The sequence below is a fragment of the Barbus barbus genome, assembly GCF_936440315.1.
Source record: "Barbus barbus genome assembly, chromosome: 7".
NCBI lineage: Eukaryota > Metazoa > Chordata > Actinopteri > Cypriniformes > Cyprinidae > Barbus > Barbus barbus.
The window spans coordinates 3767522-3782968 of NC_136735.1; the positions used below are offsets into that span (position 1 = coordinate 3767522).

The 15447-nt window shown below is 35.6% G+C and overlaps 1 protein-coding gene across 1 annotated transcript; it reads right to left on the minus strand.

Annotated features, from left to right (window-relative positions):
* Positions 1-10414: 10414 nt before the first annotated feature.
* LOC306873003 (uncharacterized protein) lies at positions 10415-15447 on the minus strand. Its single transcript, XM_079421992.1, has 3 exons — positions 15316-15447; positions 12112-12162; positions 10415-11676 (listed from the first exon to the last, which is right to left on the minus strand). Exons 2-3 carry the CDS (start codon positions 12113-12115, stop codon positions 10820-10822), a joined length of 861 nt encoding a protein of 286 aa, XP_079278118.1. The 5' UTR covers positions 12116-12162; positions 15316-15447; the 3' UTR covers positions 10415-10819.

The following is a 15447-nucleotide window of genomic DNA, read 5'->3' on the forward strand; positions in this document are numbered from 1 at the left end:
AACAACTCAGACTGAGAGAAAGAGAACCGCTTCAACAAAGAACACTAACGATATTGCAGACACTTTGATATGTGTTTACCAGAACACAACACATTTTATTCATCTTTTGGAGATGGATCAGAATCATTTTTATACATTATATGTGAACCTGGAGCACAAAACCTGTCTTAAGTCGCTGGGGTATATTTGTAGCAATACCCAAAAATACATTGTATGGGTCAAAATTAGCTATTCGTTTGTGCCAAAAATGATTGAGATATTAAGTAAAGATCATGTTCCATGAAGATATTTTGCAAATTTCCTGCTGTAAATATATCAACACATATTTTTTCATAAGTAATATGTATCCCTGGACAACTTTAAAGGTGATTTTCTAAAAAAAAAATTTTTTTGCACCCTCAGATTCCACTTATTCAAATAGTTGTATCTCAGCCAAATAGTGGCCTACCCATACATCAATGAAAAGCTTATTTATTCAGCTTTCAGATGATGTATACATCTCAATTTAAAAAAACTGACCCTTATGACTGGTTTTGTGTTCCAGGGTTACATATATAAAATTGACCATCCTGGCCTATAAAATGTATTATGTTGCATATGCTATCATCGCAAAGCCATTAAAATAATTCTTACTGATTTACAGAGTCATTTTAATTCTACTCGATGCATTTTAATGCAGGAGGAACAATGAAGCATTTATGTAAACTTTAAGCTTCACATGACAGATCTGCATCGCAAACCCCCTGTTGAAGACCTCTGCCATATTTAATGACTTGAAAGAAAATACTGTGATTATGTCTGAGACATGACGAACTGAATTGACTTGAGGCCGCTTATTTATTTTATTTGCTTTTATTGCTCAGAGCCTCGTTTTTATGGTGTCTTCTGATGAAGATCCACTGAGAATGACTGAAAAGCCTGTTGAGTGACTGGTTTGCTTGGATGCATGAGATGCTGTATAATATGTCACATTTGAAATAAAACATTTTCATACAAATCCTGACATCATGAGTCGGTCTGATGATTTGGTGAAAAGCTGTACTAATCGATGCCGCCTCAGCCGTGTAATGAAGTAGAGAGAAGTATGTCACGATTCATTCATTCAAAATAAATAAATAATTGAGAGTCTGTGGGCGTTTAGATGAAATGATAGAGCCTTGACTCTCTCTGATTGCATAAGAGCCTTTACATGCTGCTGCCGCACAGGATGTGCTGTGAGAAAGAGAGGTATCTATCTATCTATCTATCTATCTATCTATCTATCTATCTATCTATCTATCTATCTATCTATCTATCTATCTATCTATCTATCTATCTATCTATCTATCTATCTATCTATCTATCTATCTATCTATCTATCTATCTATCATAATTACTCCTATTGAGATCTGTGGACACCGTTTTTATCTCCACAGGCAGAAATTATGCTTCAGACACATGGGAGCGCTGAGATGAAACACTGACTCACTGACACGAGCACGATCAGTGTTTCACTTTCTAAAGATCATCCTGATGTTTTCACCCTGAGCATGTATGAAACGGCATACAAATACTTGCTCTATCTCTGAAACATGCATGTGAACATTTTCATATGGAATACACAAAGTACACTTCCCTAAATGTGAGGCAAACAACTAAAAAACACCCTATTTGACATCCTTTTTGAAGTACACCACCTTATGTAGTATTTAAGCTAAATAAATAAATAAAAAAATTGTTGTAAGCATGGCTTAAGGAAATATATTTTGCAGATTGAAAATATTTTTCATTTAAACCTATTGACAAAATGCATTACAAAATGCACCTGCTCTTAAAGGCAAGAAAATATATGTACAATCTTAACATATATTTAGATCTTTATTCTACATAATATTTGGAACAAGTTAATTTCCAATTATATATTTACAGTGGATTAAAAAATGATCAAATCTTATGAGTAAATAAAAGTAACTAAAACTTATCAAAAATGTATAATATATTTAAAAATCTCTATTAGCAGTATGTTTATCCAATGATTATATATTTCGGAGTTCTATTTACACTAAAATAGCCCATCTTGTTGGCAAAGGCTATTTACACTAACTCCGCCCACTACCGTGTGATTGAGTTAGGCAAGATTAAAAAAAGAAGCAAGGTTAACATCAGTTTCAGTTGTGTAGATGGTAAGGCGCATGCTTTTTGACGCGATCGACCCGAGTTCGAGCCCACCTTTTGCCAAACATTTTTTTCTCCCTTTTCAAATCTCATATCGCATCAGAAAGGCATTTATTTTCAATAAAAAATAAGGAAATAATCAAAAAGTTGAAAATAAAGTATCGGGTAGGGTTAGGGTAGGTGTAGGGAGGGCTTTATTGTCCCAATAAGGTGGCATCCATTTAATAAATTTGAATTAAAATTATAATTTACACAGTACGTTATTATTGCGTACTGTTTTATAATGTACTACAATACTGAGGCGCAGATAATTGCCACTATTTGCAATAAGTAGTATAAATAGCAAAAATCTTGCTATTTTAACATAGAGTAAATCGAATCTATAGCTATTTGCACTTAGTGTAAATAGCATATCGTTAAAAAATACTGCTATTTTCACTTGGTGTAAATAGAATCCATTGCTATTTGCACTTAGTGCAAATAGCCGCTGCCTATATATTTTGACTTATATATTAAAAAAATATATATGAAAATACATGTTTTGCTTACTGCATGTTGTATTATATTGTAAAAACAGTTTGCAAAGCAGTAACTATTGTTCAGTAAACTGTTTAGTTAGCAGGTAAGCTGTAAGTTTGTTTTGCTCATCTGTTGCAGACGGAGCTGTGCTGTGATGATTGCAGAAGACATTCAGAGCACATCTGATCTAACAGATGCTCAGTAATTACAGCACCTTGTTAAAACATTCAGTCTGTCCTCTCAGGTGTGATGCAGCAGGAATCATTGTGACCCGAGAAATTAAAGCACAGCAGGCTACTTGGTGCGGCGCTGGGTTTGTTTCAGGCTGAGGATCACATGGGGAACTCAAACAAACAGTCTGAGACTAACAACCATCACATTCAGCCTCCATCATCCTGTACCTGTACACCTACACACAGATCTGTATCTCTGTGAATGTATGTGCAGAGGAGGAGCGCTTTGTGTGCGTGAAGGTCACCGCTGATTGAACAGAGTTCACTTATACTGCAGGAGGATAGAGCACTACAATCCAGAGAGAGAGACTGAGTTAGCTCTTTCATAAGGAGATTTTATTTGGATATTGTTTAAGATGTTTCAGACACGTATGAGCTATACAATTCATTAGGGTATGTTTGAAATGCAGTATGCACATTTTAATGAAATAACTACAGTAGAGCTATTTTTGCCTAAATGTGCAGTAAACAACAAAAAGTGTTTTGTCCCATATGAAAAAAAGTACTTAAAGAAGCAAGAATAAAAAATTCCAATGTACTCTCTAACATATTTTAGACCATATTTATATTATAATATATATTTACTGTAGATGGACAATATATAATAATGGAAATAATAATAGAAGAAGAAAAAATATACAGTATATACAACACGAAATGTTGGGACTTTTATTGAATTTGAATAAAATAAAAAGTAAAAGACTTTCAAATCACATGAGCCAATATTTTATTCACAACAGAACATCGATAACATAACAAATGTTTAAACATTTTACTATTTTATCCACTAAATGACCTCATTTCAAATTTTAATGCTGCTACAGTTCTCAAAAAAGTTGGCACGGGGGCAACAAAGGGCTGAAAAGCAAGAAAAGATTCAGCTGGGAGAACATCTAGCAACTAATTAAGTTAATTGACATCAGGTCTGTAACATGATTAGCTATAAAAGGGATGTCTTAGAGAGACAGAGTCTCTCAGAAGTAAAGATGGGCAGAGGCTCTCCAATCTGTGAAAAGAGTGCGTAAAAAAATTGTGGAATACTTTAAAAACAACGTTCCTCAACGTCAAATTGCAAAGGCTTTGCAAATCTCATCATCTACAGTGTAGAACATCACCAAAATATTCAGAAAAACTGGAGATATCTCTGTGCGTAAGGGACAAGGCTGAAGACCTTTGTTAGATGCCCGTGGTCTTTGGGCCCTCAGACGACACTGCATCCCTCATCGGCATTATTCTGTCATTGACATTACTATATGGGCCCAGGAATACTTCCAGAAACCACTGTCGGTAAACACAATCCCCCATGCCATCGGAAGATGCCAACTAAAGCTCTATCATGCAAAAAGGAAGCCATATGTGAACATGGTCCAGAAGTGCCATCGTGTCCTGTGAGACAAAGCTCATTTAAAATGGACTGTTTCAAAGTGGAAAAGTGTTCTATGGTCAGACGAGTCCAAATTTGACAGTCTTGTTGGAAATCACGGACGCCGTGTCCTCCGGGCTAAAGAGGAGGGAGATCTTCCAGCGTGTCATCAGCATTCAGTTAAAAATCCAGCATCTCTGATGGCATGGGGGTGCATAATTGCATACAGTATGGGTAGCTTGCATGTTTTGGAAGGCACTATAAATGCTGGAATGTATATAAAGGTTTTTAGAGCAACATATGCTTCCCTCTAGACGACGTCTATTTCAGGGAAGGCCTTGTGTATTTCAGGAGGACAATGCAAAACCACATACTGCAACTATTACAACAGCATTGGCTTCATAGTAGAAGAGTCCGGGTGCTGAATTGGCCTGCCTGCAGTCCAGATCTTTCACCTATAGAGAACATTTGGCGTATCATTGCATGAAAAATATGTCAAAGACAACCACTAACTCTTCAGCAGGTGGAAACCTATATCAGGCAAGAATGGGACCATATTCCAACACCAAAACTCCAGAAACTCATAACCTTGATACCCTGATGTTTTGAAAAGAAGAATAGATGAAAAAAAGTAAATATTATCCATAAACAAACTATTTCTGAGATATTTCCAAGACAATAATTGGATGGCACTCACTGAATGAGTTCATATGGAGATCTCTGATATTTGGGATCTTATTTGAGACTTATATATTGATATTGATATGAGACTTAGATTGTTGGCATCTCTTTTGAAACCCTAAATGAGATGCATGTTAGATTTCTTTCAACTTTCATCACAAGATATTTGCACGTGTTTCCGTGTTGCACAGATGCTAAGGACAGTAGTGGCTCTAGTGGCGATGCGCTGTTGGCATGGCAACACAACCTCTGCATTGTGCCTGAGTGGCACACATGTCCTCGCGCAGGGTCCTTCGCGTACTACTCAAGTGCCTGCTCCCCTTTCTTCTCATGTTTAAGTGTCCAAAAACCCTTTGTCAAGAAGAACTGTTTCAAATTATGTAGACCAAAACAAACACTTCTTGTGCAGACAGAACGAGAGAGAAGCAGACATATTTATACTTTAGTGAGTAGACTAAAACTTTTACCGGACAAAGAACACGTGTGAAGAAACACACAGCTCATGCTAAATCTGAACTGAGGCTACAGGGAACGTTCTAACGTAACTTTCACAAATGTTTTTTTTTTTGTTTTAAGTGAATTGTCATGTTCACTTAATTAATTATTATTTACTTGATAATTTTAAGGCAACGGGTTTCCTCAATTTTTTTAAGTTAAGTCAACTTATCACTTTTTACAGTGTGATGACCCCTTTAAGAGAACAACACAACAACATTGGTTGGAATAAATTTCAGAACCATTTCTCTAGCTTACAAATGCTAAAAAAACAACATTGTCAGCCAATCAGAATCTATTCAGCTTTAAAGAGCCCGAGCATTTAAAGCAGCAGATAAACTGCAGCGCCTGCTTAAAATGAACATGAACATGGTGCATGAACGGGTCTTAAAAGATCGATCTTATGATTTAATAATTGACACTGGGTAATTAAAATCAAGAAATCATACTGACAACCGAGCCCTTATGTGTGTGCGTGCATGCGTGTTTCATGACACAGTGTTAAATGTCAGTAATATTCACACCTGTTTGCCAAATGAAACGTTCAGCCATGTGTTTGTGTTTGTCCTTTGTTCGCCTGATGTGAAGCTGATCAACTACTGAAAAAGAACAATCTCAAATGTTTGATCCTATAAAAAATGATTATGATTTTATTGTAACTGTTATTCTGGCAGAAACTGTGCATGGTCTATTTTGTTGACTCGTGCAGATACTACGTAAAAAGCCTGGATTAGATCAAGCTGAAGTCATGGTGATGTTACGCAGAAGCACAGTGGTGTGTGGAGAGACGAGAGATGGACAGGTGTTTGCTGGAGAAGATGGAGGACAGGACGAGAGGGACTGGCACGCAAGGCCAGACAGAGATCTAATCACACGCAAATTGTGGAAGAAAGGAAAAGAAGTGATGACAGCACACAGATGATGTGAAAAAAGAGGTAGAGAGAGATGTATGAGAGCTGACCGCTGTGATTGTTGTTTTCGAGGTTTCTCACGAAACCTGTTGATAACACGTCTAGGTCTTTCATGCCAAAAAATAAATACATTAGCCTATGTTTTAGGAACACTGAAATTTATTTTCTACATGCAACATTTTTTTCCTTCTAATTTTTAAGCAATACACAGTAGGACTGTATGTCTTATTTATTTATTTATTAATTTTAAAATATTTTAAAATTAAAATAATTATATATATTTATTTTTTTAATTAAAATGTAAATTTAAGCTATTAATATATATATATATATATATATATATATATATATATATATATATATATATTTATATAAACCTTACATTTAATGTTTAATTTAAAAATAACTTACAAATAATTAAATTTATTACATAAATAGCATGTAGCCTAAATTAGATTGGATACTTGCAGTTAACCTTTGTTTTGTTGAGACAGATAGTGAGCTTGATTCATTATGATCATTTCCACTATTTTCTGTTACTCACCAATCACAGGAGGGTTTTGCTTGTTACTCCGTGTTTAATGACATGTCACGATTTGTGACATTATCCACAGCATCACGCTAATGGGCAACTTCCTCTAAAAACATCCCAGATTTAAAACCTGAACACTGTGTCGCTCCACAAATGAGTTTGTTTGTGTAGAACAGGCCTGAAATAAAGCCTCTGTATGATTATTCATGGGTTTAATGTGAGATATTAGGGTATAATCATCTGCTGAAAACACCATTGTGCTCGACAGCTCTCAGCAAGGACATGCGTTTCTGTGTCGCGTGGAGATCCGCGGCCTTCAACATGAAAGAAATGATTGAACACTCTCAGATCTCAGACATTCAGTGAATTTCAATGCAATTCATTCAGCGGTTGGGTCATAAAGAACATAAAGGGGAAAATATTAAGACAAGACCTGCCTTGCAAACTCACATCCTGTCTGATATCAAAAACTCAGTGTTTCTTCAAAACGAGGCCTCGTGGGAGCTGTTGATCGGTCAAGGCTGCTGCTGGGAGATAAAGTCAAACTAGATAAAGTTAAGCAGAACTTCTGTTTACATTCATTGTACATTACATGCATGCTGAATACTCTCTTTTTACCCTAAATATGGCAGATAACATGCCTGAAAATTGCTGGAAATGTATAGCTTTTTTTCTTCTTCTTTAAATCAGGGTCAAGGGACACCAAGGACTGGAGGATATACAGATTGCCAGGTTCATGTTTTCTTCAGGAGGCACTGACCAACATAGTTTCATATCTGGTAAAAGTGTCCATAATCAAAGGTAAAGTACAGTTGTTATCAACCCCCCTTATCAACATCGGACCACAATATAGTTCATTTGATACCAGCATATAAGACTGTTTTGAAAAGGAATAAGCCCTTGGTTAAGACAGTAACAGTATGGAATAAAGAAAATGTGGAAGCATTAAGAGGGTGTTTTTTGTGTACGGATTGGTCAGTATTTTATGATGCAGATTTGAACACCGTAACAGAGACGACCACTGATTATATTCGTTTCTGTGTGGATACAATACTTCCTAAAAAGAAAGTTAGGATGTTCCCAAACAACAAGCCTCATATAACAAAAGAAATGAAAGCCTGCATCAATAAGAAAAAAGCAGCTTTTATGAAGAAGGACTGGGTTGAGTTAAAGGTTGTACAAAAGGAACTGAATCAATTATTATTGGAAGCTAAGAAATGCAAAAGGGACTATGTTGAACAAAATTTTATCTTTTATTTTTTTTTTTATCTATGAATAATAAGAGATTGTGGGAATCTTTGAGGACAATTTCTAATATGGATTCTAAAAAACAATGTTTTGTAACAACTGATGATTTTAAGAAAGCAAATGAGCTGAATGAGTTTTTTGTACGGTTTGATAATAATGATCCTGTCAGTGATTGTGAAGTGATTTTACAAACTGTTGAATGTGGTACGGAAGCCAGATCATTTGTGAATCCTGATGAAGTTACTACAGTTTTTCGTAAAGTTTGTACTAAGAAATCAACTGGGCCGGATGGTATTTCGCCACATCTTTTGTGGATGTGTGCAGAGGAGTTAACTCTGGCATGGTGCCCGATTTTTCAGCAATCACTTGACAATCATATGGTCCCACTGTTATGGAAAAAGTCCATTGTAACACCTGTTCCCAAAAAATCTGGTGCTTCCGATAATAATGATTTCAGACCAGTTGCTATAACATCTGTAGTTATGAAATGTTTAGAGAAATATGTTGTGTCCAGACTGAAAAGCAATATACATTTGTTGGATTGTTTTCAGTTTGCTTAGGAGAGGGACTGTTGATGCTGTCAATATGTTGTTCACTTGACTTTACAGCATTTAGAGAACGTTAATGCTTATGCACGGTTACTTTTTGTGGATTTTAGTTCAGCTTTTAACACGCTTCAGCCAGAGTTACTCTTGGACAAGCTTGTAAAAATTAACGTTAATCCTTTTATTATTAAGTGGCTTTTTCCCTTCTTAACAAATCATACTCGATGTGTTAAAGTAAATTATCTGATGTTAAATCAATTAGTACAGGTGCTCCTCAAGGTTGCGTATGCTCTCCAATTCCGTTTACTTTATATACAAACGATTGTTTTAGTAGAAATAAGAACAACTATTTTATAAAATACTCTGACACTGTAATACTAAGTCTTTTAGGAAAGAATCAGGACATAACAGAATACCAGTCTGAAATTAGGAACTTTGTGCAGTGGTGTAATGTAAATCATCTTATTGTCAATGTTGGAAAAACTAAGGAAATTATAGTGGATCCAAAAAGTTTGGGTGATTACAGTCCAGTAATTATTCAAGGTAACATTATTGAACAAGTGGATACTGTTATGTACCAGGTCTAGGGTCCAGGAGAATAACATAAATAACTCCCGCTACAACTGACTTCTTGTTTCTTTCTCTTTTATTACTTTGAAGCAAGTTGTTCAAATTGGAAAACAGTAGCACAAGACGTCAAAAAGAAACAAGTTAACTTCAGGATTGGAAAAGCCAAACTAACAAACAAAATTCAATCTATTAATCTATCAATCTATATTAAAGTATCTCGCATCTAGATCTGTTTTCCTCTTGCAGAAGTTATTTACCGCGCACCAGCTTGCTTATTAATGGCATAGATTTGACGCCATAGAAATCGGGGGTTAAAGTATTAAGTGGCATACCTGTATAAAATCCCTGTTGAACTCTTATTTGAAGGAGACGGGGGTAGCTGCAGCCTGGAGCAATGGGCGTGCTGAAAGGAGGCGTTCCGAAAGGTGAATCAGTACAACAAAATCTACCCCTAACCCTACCCCCACACCCTGACAGACAGCTTTGTCGACCAATCATTAAGACCTTTCTCCACGCCCCTACCTTTTGGCACGCCCTAACCTTTCGCCACGCCCATTGCTCAAGCCTGCAGTTATCCCTACTTGATTTGAAGTACTCGGTGACATCATAAGTGGGCGGAGTCAGGGACGTGCCCAGAAAAGTTCTGCAGCTACATCGAAACCGATCATAGTACTTTGTTCTGATGTGTGTGCGTTCTTGAAAACCTAAGTTTACATTGAAATACATTGTTAGGAAATATGTAAATGTGTGTGTGTAGACTTATGTATACATATTTGATGTTATATTGTTGGTTTTAACACGATATTTATGCATGTTCTGAGAGTTCGATTGATAAATCTGTACAAATACATGGTTAAGATCTACGTTTACTGCAAATACATGATACTGATGGATCTCTAGGATATTTGTGTTATCAAATTAGTATTTACAATCACATGATGTACAACGAGCAATCCTATTTGATTGGGTTTAGCATTATATTACGTTGTACTGTCTGTTCTATTACTGGTGCAAGAGTTCCACCTCACAGCCATTAGCGAAACTACGCTTTTATTTCATGATTTCAATATCAGGGTTATCGTCAAAACCGGTATATCGCGACACCCCTAAAGTCTCAATGGGATTCTACTGGCTAAATAAATAAATGAATACAACACAGATATACATTCATTGTAAATTGATTATTAAATTGTTTAATTAGAGTTTATACATAATTTCCATGACAGAGTTCAAGATAAATCCTTTAATCTTACTACTGGAGCTGCAAGTTTGCCAGTTTCAAATGATTATTAAACAGCAAGCACAAACTATGTGAAAGTGGCTGTCCTTCCGGTGCACTCGGTGTCCGAATTCACTCACTCATTTTAATTTCCCCCAATTTAAATAAAATATTATACAGATGGGTGTCACAAACATAAAAAAGACAAAATGAAAAAAGACAAAATGATTATGTGAGTGACATGCCAATTGAAATAAAATATAGATTTTAAAAATGTTAATAATTTCCACAATTTTGTGGGGAATCATCAACGGCATACCATAACATGATGCATATACATTATCTTACTTCAGACTTCTTTGTTCTTCTCTCCAGTTGTAGATTTATGTTTTAAATAGTACTTATATGCTCCAGCTCCAACTCCTAAAGCTCCAACAACTGCAGCTGTACCTACACCACCAGCCGCTGCAGCTACAATTGCAACACCTTTAGCAGCACCTAACCCTGCAGCTGTTCCTCCTGTAACTCCTGCTCCTACTGCTCCTCCTGTTAGGGCTGCTATAGTATTTGCTCTTGACAGATTCTGCTGAACTTCCTCATATTTCTGTTTAGTATAAAGGCTGTTGTTGTTCTCCTTCATCATATCCCTTATCATTCCCAGAAGCTCAGTGACCTGTGTGCTATCATTAGCTCTGTTATTAAAAACCAGATATCTTTCATTGCATTGGTCAATTAACTTTTTTAAATTTTCCCCTTTGTTTATGTAGTCTTTAACTTTCATGTCATTGTACTCTAATTCATCTCCATTTGTAAACAACACAATGGTGTTTTTTGAAGCTTCTTCTCCAAAGTTGTCCTTGATCCACTGCACAGTATTTCTTTCCTCCTCTGTAAATTTAGTGCACAGTTTGATCACCAACAGAATTGCATGAATCCCTTCACCAGAATTATTGAATAACTCCACTATTCTATTTTTAAGATCTCTATTTTGCAGTGATGTGTCATAGAGTCCTGGCGTATCAATCACAATGACTTTCTGGCCATCCACTATAGCATCTTCTGCAGCACATTTCCGGGTGATAGATTCAGGAGAACAATGTACTCCAAAAGCCTTTGTACCCAGGATGGTGTTTCCAGTTGCACTTTTCCCCACTCCAGTTTTACCCAGCATCACAATGCGGAGAGGATCTTTTTGGATGATTTGTGCTAAAATGACAACACATTTCATAAGACATATAAGACATGCACAGTTTGGGGAATACAATATACATTTCAGCTAAAGGTCTAGAGATTTTAATAAAGCTAAGATTATATATAAAAAAAGCAACCCAGACAGTACATTAAATGTGAAATACTTATTTGATAAACATAATACATTGTTACTGATAATATTATATTAATAGCATTCTTATATTACTAATATCAGACTCTTTTGGCTAGTATTTTCTTCCACCTCCTTAAAATATTTGATTCATGGTTAATACACCAAGACAAAACAGTTGCATTATGAATATGAAGCTGTTTGTGAAGGCTTTTCTCAACACTTGAAATACATTTCTGCTTGATTTCTCACTTGACTTACTATCAGCCAATTTTCAGCATAAAACAACAAATAGAACAAATGCATATTTCAGTACTCACCCATAAGTGCAAGCGCAGTTCAGGGTTGAAATTTTTAAATGTCAGTAAAACCTGTGACACAAAGATTTATTTTACAGAACAGTAAAAACACAATTTCTGTGTGAGTGTGTTTCTGAAAAATGTGAAAATGCAGAATGTTTTTTTTTGTGAGGATCTATTTTAGGGTTAGGGGATGGGGTCTACAGTATACAATCATTATGTCCCTATAATACATGCAAACCCAACATGTGTGTAAGTGTCAAGGCGTGTCTTTCGAAAAATTTTGTTCTGTGTAATGAAAGAACACAAATTGAGAACATTTAGTAAAAATCTTTGTGATTCCTCGACCTGTCTCACACCTGTCACACCCATGGACGTTTTGTTGTGTTTTCATTCCCCATGTACTCAGTGTGACCTAGTTTCTGTGTCCCGTTGATTATGTCATTTGGTTCATGTGTGTCTAGTTAATCATCTTCATTTGCCAATGTATTTAAGTTGTTTTCAGTTCACTGTTCTCTGTCCCCACGTGTGTATCCTGCCTTCCAACCCTTGTGGATTTATTAAAAGACTATTTGCATTGGCCTTCATCTTATTCGTGCATTCGTTCCACCGTAGCATGACAATACCACTTTCATTTAGAAACAGCAGATCAAACTGAATAATTTAAAAATCTTTATTTAATTGCTGTAATTTTTTACAAAGTCATTTCAGTTTACATTGACATGCTATGAAAGGTAAAAAAAAATGCTTATGATTTATCATTTGAATTTTAAACAACAACAAAACATTGTTTTGATGCAGATCAGGGACATGATGTGATTATTTGATTACATTCACTGGGCTACCCAGAATGTCTCTTCTAGTATATGAATCATTTCCCTCCAAAAAAAGGTCTTTGGGGCAGATTTTCCTGATAAGGCAGAAATGAGCTTGAATTACCATTTTTGATCGTTCAGATAAGAGCAATACACCATTCGAATCTGTAAGGGGTCTTCTTTTATTTGTATACACTCATAATAACAACTAAACTTTGTGCTTTTGAAGAAAAAAGAAAACAAACAGAGTGCGCTCTCTGTCTTCTCCGTCTCCGCGATCTGTTTATAGTAACGCGTCACTAAAATGAAGTGTAACTCAGCGAATACTCAACACAGAAACATGAGAGATATATCTATAGAAAGCCTAAAGTGTCTTCTTTCAAATTAAGTAAATCATATCGATATATAACAAATATTCTGTGATGAAGTAATCTGTATGAAACCAACACGATGTTCAGTCTGTCCAGTCTAACTCATTATTTTTAATGTGATCCCGCCCCCTCGTGTGCATCTAAGAAAGTTTAGACCATGTTTATTATGAATAATCTGTTCACAAATATATTTTAATAACGTGGTAAACGATAACAATTAGTTCTCAGATATAAAATATATTTTTTATAGTACAAAGTACATCCTTTGATAGTATAAAGTATGCGTGAGTCTGTGACTTCAAAATTTTTGTTTTTCACTAACCACGCATAAACGTTGATTTCTCAAAAACACAATCATGTATATAAATGCTGCTAACATATTATTGTAGCCCAGTTTGTGCTGTTTACAGTGTTATTAGACTTTAGCCATTTATATTTTTATAAGCAACTGAACAAAGCACAAATGTCAGGGCATGTCGAAAGTTCTCCAGGCCCCCAAAACACCCTCAGGGCCCAGAGGGTTAATATTACACCTATTGCAATTTTTGCTGTCCTTGTTCTTTCTCCTGCTAAATCCTCTTTTCCTTTCTCTTCCTTCTCCTCTTGGTTCTTTTTCTCCTGTTCGTGTTTATTTTTCTCCTCTTCTTGTTTATTTATCTCCTCTTCTTCTCTGATCTTACTCTGAGTCTCCTGGTACATTTCCTCAGTGTAGTACTCATTTATTATTTCATGTTTACTCCTCATTTTCTTTATCTTCTCCAGCAGTTCAGTGACTTGAGCTTGATCATTCTTTGCCCTGTTATTAAATGAATGATTTGCTGACTTGAATTCGTCTACAGACAGGAGTTTGCTCATCTTGATGCTTTCTTGTAGAGATTCATCTAGTGGTTTCTCTAATTTATCAGCTCCAGTGAATAACAGCATGGTAAAACTCTTAGCTTCTTCTCCAAGGTTCTTCTGAATCCATTTGATTGTGTTCTCCTCCTCTTCTGTGAATCTGTCCAGTCTGATGACCAGCAGAAACACATGAGGACCAGGAGCAGACATTTGCAAACACTTCTCTAGTTCAGCTTTCAGATCGTCTTCACTCATGGACGTGTGAAACAGTCCAGGTGTGTCGATCAGTGAGATGTTTCTACCTGCCACATTTCCCTCATGTTTCTCACATTTCTGAGTTGTAGATTCTGAGAGGCAACCTGCTCTAAATGCATTTCTGCCCAGTATAGTGTTTCCTGATGAGCTCTTTCCTGATCCGGTTTTACCCAGAAGAACAATCCTCAGATCTTCTTCCACTGTGAAACAAAGATGAAAATAAACTTACCTTGTTTTAAGTAGGGTTTAAAACACAAGCGTTCTGTAAGTCTTGTCTTTATATCAGTGTTTCAGTACAGAAAGTGAGTTAATGATAAGCCCCTTCATGAATAAACAAGCTGCACTTAAAAAATGTTTTTTTTTTTTTTTTAAATCTTTTCACCAATGACTTTTATGAAAATAATGATTAAGTTGTGTATACAGGTATGTCAAGGTGCAAGGAAAGGAATCTAGCCATTTTTATTTGAATACAACACTTGATATTTTGAGACAATATTTTTTATTTATTTTTCTTTTGCAATATTACCATTGCAACAAAGTGCAGTATATATGACGAACAACAAAACTGCCAATTTGCCACATTTTGGTAGGTCTCTTATACAGTACATAAGAACATATATATCAATACCTAACCATTTGTCTAAATATTAAGAAAGACGACTGTTTATTTTTATAACCAGAAACTGTCAAGAAGCCTTTAAAGTGTTGAGCATAAATGGGCTTGAACAGTATTTCACACAGTGATTATTGTTTTGTTTTTTTTAATCTCCAGAACTTTATTATAAAATGAGTATCGTGATTAATAGATGTAATAATTAGAAATGCATTAACAATCTATGTATAGTAATTCATAATTAAATGTTAAGCATGTCATCATAATGACAGCTTTAGTTTTAAATACATAAAATATATACACAAGGAGACACAAGGAGAATAAGAAAACTTACTTGATGATTTGGTTATAAATTTCCGCTAATCTCTGAGCAGTTGTCTGACCGCGATGTGCTGCTCACTGATGAGGAGAGGATGTGCATGGATATATATATATACTGTATAGCAGTCTCCCTCTCATTTAGAAT